The 12,763-nt window shown below is 45.8% G+C and overlaps 1 protein-coding gene across 1 annotated transcript; it reads left to right on the top strand.

Moving 5' to 3' along the window:
• Nucleotides 1-8,792: 8,792 nt before the first annotated feature.
• LOC144325813 (vomeronasal type-2 receptor 26-like) lies at nucleotides 8,793-11,569 on the top strand. The gene is made up of 3 exons (XM_077920389.1): nucleotides 8,793-8,834; nucleotides 10,182-10,308; nucleotides 10,668-11,569. Exons 1-3 carry the CDS (start codon nucleotides 8,793-8,795, stop codon nucleotides 11,567-11,569), a joined length of 1,071 nt encoding a protein of 356 aa, XP_077776515.1.
• The last annotated feature ends 1,194 nt before the right edge of the window (nucleotides 11,570-12,763 follow it).

Raw genomic sequence — 12,763 nt, 5'->3', positions numbered from 1 at the left:
GCTCCTTTGGGAGAAATTGTGAGGACACAATTATGGCAGTGGTGAATTGATTGCTGCTGCTGCTGCCGCTCTTCCATGAATTTTAGGGAGGACCGCTCCCCCTGGAAGCCCATTTTCCACCTTGGGCCTGGGGGCGGGCCCCATACTCCACCACAGCATATAAGGCTCCAAGGAGGCCCCAGGTGTGTGGGGTGGGATGGGTGTTTAGCTGGGTGTGGGAATTTGTTTAATTTAATTATGTTGTGTTTGTAACTTTCTGTTTTTTGTTTTCATATTTTTGTTGTTCTGTTAGTTTGTTTTTTGTATAGGTTTTAATTTGATTTTAAGGGGAGGGGTCAGGGCTGCCTGGGAGTGGGTCCCAGCAAACAAAATGGCTGGGGCAGGTTCCACGGGGGGGGGGGATGCACTGGGACAACCGATCTCAGTGATCATGGGTAGGAGGAGGAGTTACGCTAAGACCAGACCATGTCATTACTGAGGAAGCAGGCTTAGTCGTTGTCTGAGGACTATCCCTGCCTCCAGGTCTGGTCCTGACCGGACGGATACTGGAATCAGCAAGGGATACCCACACGACCTGAAGGTGCTGCTGTGCAATGCCAGGTCAATGATCCATAAAACCATTGTGATCCATGACTTGATCGTGGATGGAGGATTTGACCTGGCATGTGTAACAGAGACTTGGTTGAATGAAGCAGATGGGCCTGTCTTTGCCGCTGCTTTTCCACCAGGTTTTTCTTACGCACAGCAACCCAGGCCTTGTGGGCGGGGAGGGGGGGTTGCAGTGATTTTTAGGAAGTCATTAGTTTGCACCAGGAGTCCTATTGGAAAGACCCAGTTCTCTGAGTGCATGTTCTGGAAGTTGGGCAATAGGAGCAGTACAGGATTCCTTTTGGTGTACCAACCTCCCCGCTGCACCAAGGATTCCCTGCCTGAGCTGCTTCAGGTTGTGGCGGTTCTTCTCCTGGAGACACCTAGCTTGGTTGTCCTAGGGGATTTTAATATCCATGCCGACACGACCTTACAAGGGTCCGCTCGGGACTTCGTGGAAAACATGGCCCAATGGGGCTGTCCCTGAATAAGTCTGACCCAACTCATAGTCATGGACATGCCTTAGACCTGGTGTTCACCTCTAGTGATGTGGGTGGTCTGACACTAAGTAATAGTGAAACAAAAGAAGTGCCATGGTCAGATCACTTCCTGGTGCAACTGGACTTCTCCGCGACCCTTCCCCTCTGCAGGGAGGTGGGACCGATTCGGATGGTCCGCCCCCGCCACTTAATGGATCCAAATGGTTTCCAGAGAGTGGTAGGGGATGCTTTATCCCAAGTTGATGGCCTTTCAGCTGATTCCCTGGTGGCCCGCTGGAATGTGGAGTTAACCAGGGCTGTTGACTGTTTGGCTCCAAAGCGCCCTCTCCAATTGCATGGAGCCCGGACACCCCTGTGGTTTTCCATGGATCTGAGGGCAATGAAACAATCGTTGAGACGGCTAGAGCGCCGGTGGCAGATAACCCATTCTGAATCTGACCGGACACGGGTTAGAGCTCAATGTCGAGCCTACCAAGTGGCGATAGCGACGGCGAAGACTTTCTTCACCGCCTCTATTGCATCTGCGGAAAACAGCAGCAGGAGACTCTTTCAGGTGGTTCGCAATTTAGCGGAACCACCTGCTCCATCAGGGCCCAGTACGGGCCACATGATCTCCTGCAATGATTTTGCAAAGTTTTTTGCAGATAAAGTCGCTCAGATTCGGGAAGAAGTAGACTCCACCGTGGGAGCAGGGCCAGGGCGGGAGAGTGTTAGAGTCCTGTCTAGTCAAGTTGTGTGGGATCAATTCCAATCTGTTACCCCCGAGGATGTGGACAGGCTGCTTGGACGAGTGAAACCAACCACCTGTCTCCTGGATCCTTGCCCATCCTGGCTTATAAAAGCTAGCCAGGAAGGGCTGGGCGATGGGCTTTGTGGGGTGGTGAATGCTTCTCTCTGTGAGGGAGCTTTCTCAGACCCGCTGAAAGAGGCGGTTATTAAACCGCTTCTTAAAAAACCATCTTTAGATGCGGCCACGATGGCCAACTATCGCCCAGTCTCAAATCTTCCATTCTTGGGCAAGGTGATTGAGCGAGTGGTTGCTGAACAACTCCAGGCACGCCTGGAGGATGCGGACCATTTGGATGCCTTCCAGTCGGGATTCAGGCCTCACCATGGGACCGAAAATGCCATGGTCGTGCTGGTCAGTGATCTCTGGTGGGCTAGGGACAAAGGTGAGAGCTGTTTCCTAGTTCTGCTGGATATCTCAGCGGCTTTTGACACCATCGACCATAACATCCTTCTGGACCGTCTAGAGGGGCTGGGAGCTGGGGGCACTGTCATACAGTGGTCCTGCTCCTTCATCCTGGGCTGTGTTCAGAAAATGGTGGTGGGGAATGAGTGTTCAGACCCCTGGGCTCTCACTTGTGGGGTGCCGCAGGGTTCTGTCCTCTCCCCCATGCTTTTCAACATCTACATGAAGCCACTGGGAGAGATCATCAGGAGGTTTGGGCTGGGTGTTCATCAGTATGCGGATGATACCCAGCTCTACCTCTCTTTCAAATCAAAACCAGTGAAAGCGGTGAAGGTCCTGTGTGAGTGTCTGGAGGCGGTTGGAGGATGGATGGCGGCTAACAGATTGAGGTTGAATCCTGACAAGACAGAAGTACTTTTTTGGGGGACAGGAGGCGGGCAGGTGTGGAGGATTCCCTGGTTCTGAATGGGGTAACTGTGCCCCTGAAGGACCAGGTGTGCAGCCTGGGAATCATTCTGGACTCAGCTGTCCATGGACGCGCAGGTCAATTCTGTGTCCAGGGCAGCTGTTTACCAGCTCCATCTGGTACGCAGGCTGAGACCCTATCTGCCTGCGGACTGCCTTGCCAGAGTGGTGCATGCTCTGGTTATCTCCCGCTTGGACTACTGCAATGCGCTCTATGTGGGGCTACCTTTGAAGGTGACCCGGAAACTACAACTAATCCAAAACGTGGCAGCTAGACTGGTGACTGGGAGCAGCCGCAGAGACCACATAGCACCAGTCCTGAAAGACCTACATTGGCTCCCAGTAGGTTTCCAAGCACAATTCAAGGTGTTGGTGCTGACCTTTAAAGCTCTAAACAGCCTCGGCTCAGTAGACCTGAAGGAGTGTCTCCACCCCCATTGTTCAGGCCAGACACTGAGGTCCAGTGTCAAGGGCCTTCTGGGGGTTCCCTCACTGTGAGAAGCCAAGTTACAGGGAACCAGGCAGAGGGCCTTCTCGGTAGTGGCGCCTTCCCTGTGGAACGCCCTCGCACCAGATGTCAAAGAGAAGAACAACTACCAGACTTTTAGAAGACATCTGAAGGCAGCCCTATTTAGGGAAGTTTTTAATGTTTGATGTATTATAGTATTTTAATATATTTTTTGGAAGCCGCCCAGAGTGGCTGGGGAAGCCCAGCCAGATGGTGGGGCATAAATAAATTATTATTATTATTATTATTATTATTATTATTATTATTATTATTACTGATTCTGTGGCAATGCTTTTGAGCACAACTGGCCAGGACATGACCCTGTCTGCAACAAAAGGGGTTCGGTCAGTCAACCAGCTACCAATCTACCTAACAGTTCCCTCATTCAACCCACATTTTCTCAGTTTCTTCACAAGCTTTACTGAAATCAAGCTACACTGTGGCCACAGCACAACACTAACCATTTCTGGCTTTTGTAAGGAAATGTAACACTCTGTATTGCGCCTGCAACTGGAATCTGTATTATTTTAACTATTTCCTCCCCCCCCATAGGTGTACAAGGTAGCATCCTTGGGGTCTCAAATGCTGAAAATCATGTCTTCATTGGTGACACGTAAAGTTAGGGGAAATGTGATTGAGGAAGAGTTTTGGGGAAACTAGGAAGCTCCCTTCAGATCAACAGTTTGCAGCTGGACTGCTTGCTTGCCTGGGGCACTCAAAATTACAAGAGTACTACTCAGTAACAAATATGCATTATTATTTTGATCTTACTAGAAGTCACAGAGCTCAATAACCAGTAATTATCTCAAATTGCTGGGTTTTATCATCCATCTTGCCAAACCCCATGTAAACTTTATCAGGCCATGAACACAATCAATGTCAGATTGTGAAAGTGTATAAAAAATAAATCCTGTGTCATTTAGAGACCCAATGAAAAATTCTGAACATGCAGGTCTTCATGGATAAGGTCATTGGCATTTTCCCTTTATCAAAACAACCTAGAGTCATTCAATGAATGTTCTTGGAAAGAAGTTTATGGTAGATGAGATAGAAATCTGACTTTCAGCATCCCCTTTGGCCCCAAGATGGTCAGAACATTTCTGCTTCTGATCCTTCTCTTCTTGTGGCTGCAGTTGCCTCCAACTGAGAGCAAGGAACACTCTGCTAGATGCACCATGATGGAGCCTTTCCAGCTTCCATACCAGAATTATCAGAGAGGGGACCTAATCATTGGAGGAATTGCTAATTATTTTGGCTTTGTATTTGAAGAAAAAGATTTCCATGAGCACCCAAACACAAAGCATATAGATGAACTCTTGTAAGTAAAAAACCATATCCTTTATAGTGTACTCTTGGTGAGCTCATGTATGCTACAATTACACCAAACATACAGTGGCATCCTCAGAACAATTTTCCATGTGGCTTTCTTCGAGTAGGAATGTTAAACATCTATTTTCTTCTCTTTACATTGTGATCTGGTCATCTTCTTTTTTGCTTGATTCCACTTCTTGGGCTTTCTATCTTCTGCCTGTTCTGCTTTCTTATCACCTGATCCAATGGCTCTCACCGCTTTCTCCCAACTTCATCCTCATCCTCCCTCTGTGTTTCCTTTCACACCCTTAAGGTCTGGTTTTCCTTTGCAGCAAACCTTGATCCTCACATTCACAATCATTTAATCTGACCATCACAGAAGCTGTGACACCTGAATATCATAGATTTTGGGTTATATTCTCTGCTTTGCAATGTAAGCCATATTGGATAATAAAAACAGCAGTTGCAAACTTGGTTTTGCAAAACAAAGTACAGTGGTGCCTCGCAAGACGAAATTAATTCGTTCCGCGAGTTTTGTCGTCTTGCGATTTTTTTCGTCTTGTGATGCACGGTGTCGGGAAAGTTTTGGAAAAGCTTCAAAAATCACCAAAGTCTTTAAAAACCTCAAAAAAGGCTACCACACCGCGTTCTATGAGTTGCTCCTCGAAGTCAAGTCGCAACTGTATTAACGGTGTTAAGAAAAAGGAAAGAAACTTGCAAGACATTTCCGTCTTACGAAGCAAACCCATAGGGAAAATCATCTTGTGAAGCAGCTCAAAAAACAAAAAACCCTTTCGTCTAGCGAGTTTTTTGTCTTGCGAGGCATTCGTCTTGCCAGTGGCGTAGCGTGGGGGGTGCAGGGGGGCCGGCCGCACCGGGCGCAACATCTGGGGTTAGGGCAAATCCATGGGTTAGGGGGCGCAAATCCACAGGTTAGGGGGCGCAAATCCACGGGTTAGGGGGCGCAAATTACTTGCCTTGCCCCGGGTGCTGACAACCCACGCTACGCCGCTGCGTCTTGCGAGGTACCACTGTATCGAAAGTGAGTTATATGTAGAGTAGACCCATTGAAATTAATACATCTAAGTTAGTCTGATCTATTAATCCTAATGGGCCTTCTCTGAGTATGATTAACATTGGCTAAAGTATTTGTTGTACAGCCATAATTTTATCTGAAGGAGGGAAATGTGGAAACTCCGTTACTGTGAAAGAATAGATCCTATTGCATCTGATGTGCTCTGGTCTCTACTCCCCACCTACACCAACCACTAACTATCTGAGGGGCACCACTCAGAATTTCTGACTTGGGAACTTCTCTTCCAGTGAGTGTCCATTGGTTGCCTAAAGGAAATAAGGAGTTAAGAGAAGGATGTGGCAACCAGGTCCCCCTTCGCAAAATTAACATAGGAGGAATGGCGGTTTGTTTTAGCCACCTGTGAAGACCCATAATTTTAGGCACCAGTGGTACACCTGCAGATCAGAGCTTAATTTACTTATGTGTATTTCAGGATATGAATGTTATGCACAAAATTAAACACTTTTCTTTAAAAAATTAAACAATGTTCTTAAAGCTGACTGGATACTGCCAAGAGACACAATGCATATATGTTTAATATTTTGGGATTTGCCAGAGACAACCAGGAAGTTACCAATGTGCATAAGAGGGAGAGGAGGAGAATACCTCTGACACATAGTATAACTCTTTTTTAGTGAAGTACTGAAGTACTACCAGAATACCCTCTCCCTGGTGTTTGCTGTGAAAGAGATAAACGAGAGCCCTAATATCGTACCGAATATGACCTTTGGGTTCCACGTCTATGACAGCTACATAAATGCAAGGATGACTTATCAGAACACCCTGAAACTTCTGTCCATCACAGAAAGGATTGTCCCCAACTTCATATGTGACAAGAAAAAAGAAAAGTTAGCTGTTATTGGCGGACTTGACTCTGACATCTCCCTCCACATGGCTACTGTCTTAAGCATCTACAAGATTCCACAGGTATAGTAAGTGTGGGGGCTGTCAATCTCTTCTGCGTCGGGTACAATAGTTATCTTCCTGGTTTTCAATACTTCCTTTTGTTTTGGTTCATTTTTCTGAGCGAGGAGGTGGGGGAAAAACTATTACAAAATCACGTGGGGAGCTATGCAGTAGTGGTTGGAGGAGAGGGGCTTTGGTACTTGCCTGACTTTGTCTCCCATGTGTCACTGGGAAGCAGCAGGGAGGTTGGAACTGGACAAATGCAGCAGCAGGAGTCTTCCTCCTGTTCCCAGGAAGCTGCACAAGGCCAGTTGCAAGAGGTCAGAGAAACCTGCTCCTCTTCCCCATCAACAACTGCTGGAGATATGCGGAATGTTCTTGTGAAATCAACATGCATCCATAAATGGAGTCGAGAAATTCTCATGGGTTTGTTCTTCAAGCAGATACTTGGGATGAACCATAACCATTTGCTCTAACTCTCCAATTCTTGTGGGATTGATTTCTTCCTCCAGATTGCTTACTGCGTATTAACTCCAGTGAGAAGCCCAGAGTTGCAGCCCCAGATATTCTACCGAACGGTGCCCAATGAGAAATATCAATATGCAGGGATTGTCATGCTACTTCTACATTTCCAGTGGACCTGGGTGGGAATTGTGGCATCCGATGATGAAAATGGAGAGAGCTTTATGCAAAGCTTAGTGCCAATGCTTTCCCAGCATGGAGTCTGTTCAGCTTTCAATGAAAAACTACCAGCCGTATCTCAGGGCATAGTTGATATCAGTTTCTTGGAACTCATTCGGGCCAAGTCCTCATTCCTGATGGCCTCAGAAGTTAACATATTAGTTCTGTGTGCAGAACCTGAGACCATTACAGTTGTGAAATGGATGCAATATTTCTTTTCATTAGCTGAAGATATTGCAGAGAAGTCTACAGGCACCGTGTGGATTTTGACAGCCCAGTGGGCTTTCTCTTCAGAAACAATGCAAAGGTATTACGATATACAAGTCTTTGATGGTGCCTTGTCTTTTGCAATTCACACAGAGAAAGTCCAGGGATTTAAAGACTTCCTTCAGACCCTGAACCCCAACTCTCCAAAGGGAGATGGGTTCCTCCAGGCTTTTTGGCAACGGGCATTCAACTGTTTATTTTCTGCTTCCAATGAGAGCAAGGAAAGCACAAACACCTGCACTGGCCATGAGAGTCTGGAGAGCCTTCCTGGGCATATTTTTGAAATGACCATGACTGGCCAAAGTTACAGTATCTATAATGCGGTTTATGCCATTGCACATACTTTACATCAGATGCACTCATCCAGGTCAAAACGCAGAATGATGGCAGGCGGAGGTGGGCTCGATCCTCAAGAACTGCAACCTTGGCAGGTGAGATTTCCTATTCCGAACAAACCTTTGCTTGGGGCTAATCTAATGGGTGGTGACACACAGTCCATAGAATGAATACACACAAACACAGAGACATAGATATACACACACAACCTCTTAAAGCTTTTACCTTTCCTCTACAACAATCCCCGCATTCTTTTCAATCCTTAACTGTTTTCCCTTTCCTTCAAGCTGAAGGAGCCAGAATCAAAATAGGACCTGTACTTCCCTTCCATTTGCAGGAGTAGTTGAAGGAGTTATGGCACTCTGTACCCTTTCCCTGCCTCTCTAGGAACATGGGCTGTCAAGATGTGAATGCATCTCTTTCTGAGGAAAAGTAAACAAACAAACAAACAAATGGAGATCAGGGAAAACCCACCATGAGCTGCTCTCCACTTTGTTTTCCCTCTCTCCCTGCACTCCCACCTTGCAGGAAGGGCAGTTCCAGGGCTTCCTGACATGGCACCGTTTTGCCTTTGCACATGGACCCCAGAGCTGAACCCTCACACAAGGGGCAGGCCAGATGTACTTCCTAGAAATACTTAGGTCCTCCAAATGTTGTAGACTGCACAGTTTTGGACTACTTTCCATTGTGTGAAATATATGGATGGATACTTTCTCCTTTCTATAATCCACAAAAGCTCTCCTTTTTAAAACTTTGCCTTTGTTTTCTTCTGCCTAGCTGCACTCGTTCTTGAGGAGTATCTCCTTCAACAACAGTGCTGGTGACTTAGTGTCCTTTGATGAGAATGGGGAGTTAGCAGGTGGATTTGATATTATTAACTGGGTTACTTTTCCAAACCAAACCTTCTCCCGTGTGAAAGTAGGAAAGATAGTTCCACAAGAATCACAATATGTAGACTTCAGCATGGATAAGGAAGCCATCACATGGCACAGCTTTTTTAATCAGGTGGGACCAGTGTTTTTTAAAAAAATTAGGTCTTGTTATTATGAATACAAATTATGTTCTGTATGGGACAATGACAATAAAGGCTATCGTATCGTATAAGGTTAATGTAGACATTCTTTATCATTAATAAGCAATTGTATAGGTATAATCCACAAGAATCACAATATGTAGACTTCAGCATGGATAAGGAAGCCATCACATGGCAAAGATCTTTTAATCAGGTGGGACTATTGCTTTTAATAAGATGAGGTATTTCTATTAAAAATACAAAAAATGTTAATGTAGACATTCTTTGGGACGTGGGTGGCGCTATGGATTAAACCACAGAGAGCCTCTCCTCGTTCCGGAGGGGAGGTGTTGTGATCGGGACCTGCTCCCGGGCTTGCAGGGGGCATGTCGCCCCCTGCCCGATGTCACTGCTGACACAACATGCCCCCGGTCAGTCTTCCAATCGGCGGGAAGCCCAGGGGCGGGGTTTAGCCGCTCAAATGCGGCCGCGGCAGCTCTCCCCTCCAATTCCTCTGCCGGTTTTCATCGAGTCATCCACCCACCCTTCCCTCTAGTTAGTCCGGAATGCCTGACCTTGCTATGGACCTTTGGTTGGTCGCCTTGGATGCCCAAGGGGCCTGGTAGGAGTTTTTCCCCAAATGGTAATTGGTACCGGCCTCTTGGTTTTTTCGCCTACCTCGTAGCAATTCGTCACAACTTTTTCGGTATTGGGGGTTAAGCATTGGAATGTGCTGTTGGTGTATGGAAGGGCAGGGTGTGGCCATCGCCTACCCCTTCACTTATGGGTATTCCGTTAAAGGAATCCGGCAGTCGTGGAACTTGTCTGATGCCCTGCTGGGGGCTGGGGGCCATGGCATGACCCCCGGTGACATCAGGGGAGAGCTTATAGTTGCATTTGCATCAACAGGCTCCCCCTACTGGTGGTTAACCCTTGCTAGACTCACCCCTCTCCAAGTGGGTGGAGTCAAACTTCACTGTTCTCTCCACTGCCTAAGCCAATACCTCTCACATGATGTAATCAATAAAGTTGTGGCCTTTTCTAGGCCATTAGCCTAAAATACTGTGTCCGTGTGCCTTTCTTATTCCCAAGCGAAGGGGGCGGGTCCTCGAATCACAACATAGGACTTGCGGATCAGAAGGTTGGCGGTTCAAAACTATCCTCCATCTTTATGCAGATTAAAAATTCAATATCCCTTCTCATTCACTCCCAATATTTTCATTACAATATATTTACTCATACAACACACCTTTCTGGAATAATGTCAACCAGTCTTTGGTTAGAACTGTGTTGTTTACAAGGCACAAGAGAGCTACATTTTCTCCTCTTTTTATGGCTAGGTGCTGCCCCTTGCCTTGTGTAATGATCGCTGCCAGCCAGGCTACAGCAGGAAAAAGAAGGAGGGGCTGCCATTTTGTTGCTATGATTGTGCTTCGTGTCCACATGGGATGATTTCGAATCAAATGGGTAGGAGACGTAATCTGCTATTTTGTATAATGCTTCCTAATACCTATTTCAACTTTCCCTAGGGAATCTGGTATTACTATTTTGCACATTGTACCACAAAGAATTGTGACCAACTCTAGCTAAGGGCACAACCAAAGGCCATGTTTCTGATCACTAACTCCAGATGAAGGACAGAGTAGATGAACAATCCATGCACCTTAGCCCCATCAAAACATAGAGCCTATTGTGGATTATGCATAATGGCAGGAGATTGTACAAACAGTTTTCAATATTCACTTATCTCTGATACATATTCCAACTAATTAATGCCTTATTTGTTGGAACTCATTTATCACTCATTTCATTTTTATTTTCTTTAGATATGGATTATTGTTTCCACTGCCAAGATGACCAATTTCCAAACAAGGACAGAGATCAATGCATCCCCAAACGCCAACATTTTCTTTCCTACGCAGAACCTTTAGGGTTCCTTTTAGCTTCCTTAGCTCTGGCCTTTTCTCTGGTCACAGCTTGGATACTTGGCGTCTTCTCTAGGAATGGGGACACTCCCATTGTCAAAGCCAACAACCGGGACCTCACCTACACTCTGCTCCTTGCCCTCTTGCTCTGCTTCCTCTGCTCCTTGCTCTTCATTGGCCAGCCTCACCCAGTCAGCTGCTCTTTACGACAAGCGGCCTTTGGCATCATCTTCTCCATTGCTGTGTCTTGTGTCTTGGCCAAAACCATCACGGTGGTTCTGGCTTTCATGGCCACCAAACCAGGATCCAGGATGAGGAAATGGGTGGGGAAATCTCTCACAAACTCTGTGCTTCTTGGCTGCTGCTCAGTTCAAACCAGCATTTGTGCTGCTTGGCTCTGTACGGCTCCTCCATTCCCAGATGTGGACATGAACTCTCTGGCGGGGGAAATCATCGTGGAATGCAACGAAGGTTCTGTCGCGATGTTTTATTCTGTCCTGGGTTATCTGGGATTCCTGGCCATGGTCAGCTTCACTATGGCTTTCCTGGCCAAGAGGTTGCCGGACAGTTTCAACGAAGCCAAGTTCATCACCTTCAGCATGTTGGTGTTCTGCAGCGTTTGGCTGTCCTTTGTTCCCTCTTATCTGAGCACCAAAGGAAAGCAGATGGTGGCTGTGGAGGTCTTTTGCATCTTGGCCTCCAGCGCAGGTTTGCTGGGTTGTATCTTTGCCCCCAAATTGTACATCATTCTTCTGAGGCCCGACTTGAACAGCAAAGGCCACTTAATTCTGAGGAGCAAATAGGAATCAGCTTGCGTTGATGCTTTTAATTTTTGCATTGTTTGCTGGCATTTATTGGATGAAAACCAGAGAAAGTAATTCCTTGTATTTCTCAACACTCATCCTTTTCATTCTTAGAAATAGCCTACAACCTACATCTGTAACCAATAAAGCTGACAACAATTTTTAACTCCATAAAGTTGTTCTGCCAATTTGTTATCCTGCTAATACACTGATCTTCCATTCATTGGGTGCTAAAGGTATATCCCTTCATGGAGAGACATCATCAGTGTGAAACATGAGACCCAGATTCTCTGAGTTTATCTTCCCCATGTAGGACAGATACAAATGGGGAATTAGTAGCTGGATTGTATGTACAGTGGTACCTCTGGTTACAAACTTAATTCATTCCGGAGGTCCGTTCTTAACCTGAAACCGATCTTAACCTGAGGTACCACTTTGGCTAATGGGATAAGAGATAATAATAGCTGCAAAATCCAGGAAAATCACTTTCAGCAATCTTGTTGTGCTGGTTGCAACTTCAAAGGCATAAACAAATGATAATAATCACTATCATTGTCAAAATTGCTGCTTTCCCCTCTCTGATGCAACGGCACCCAGAGCCAGTGAGCAAGGGCAAGAATAAACATTTGAAAAGAGGTATAAAACTCTTGTATTTGTCAGAATTGGATCTAGGAACAGGTAGGGCTCAGACATCTTTTGTTATTACCCTAAATTTTTATATGTTAGGTTTGACTTCTACCAAGTTATTCCACCATGATTTCTAACCAGAAATCGTGATACCATGGTCATATTTGTTGCTCGTACTTTCTCTTCCTTGCTGACTTCCACACCACATATTATTCCTGTGGAAAACTTAACCTTATTCAGCAATATGAAATAATAGAGATGCCCTGAAATGTATTGTCTGTTCATCTGGGCAAACAGATTGAGAATTCACATGGTTATAATTTTGGCATCTTTGCACACCAACAGAATGTTTTATCATTTCATTTAATTTTTAAAGGAAGAAAGCAACAACAGCATTGCAATTCATACTCTCTGTCAAAGGATAAAAGCAGACTATTTGGAAACACTGATGAACAAGGAGCTATTATTAGGATACCAGTGCATAGCTTCCCTAACCAACTGTGCTGTATATTTATGTAGCAACAATATCACCCACCATTCAATTGGGACTGGAGCAAAACTGATAGC

The sequence above is a fragment of the Podarcis muralis genome, chromosome 16 (genome assembly GCF_964188315.1).
Source record: "Podarcis muralis chromosome 16, rPodMur119.hap1.1, whole genome shotgun sequence".
Lineage (NCBI taxonomy): Eukaryota > Metazoa > Chordata > Lepidosauria > Squamata > Lacertidae > Podarcis > Podarcis muralis.
The sequence above is the reverse complement of the archived record's forward strand: the minus strand, read 5'-3'. Positions and strand labels throughout refer to the sequence as shown.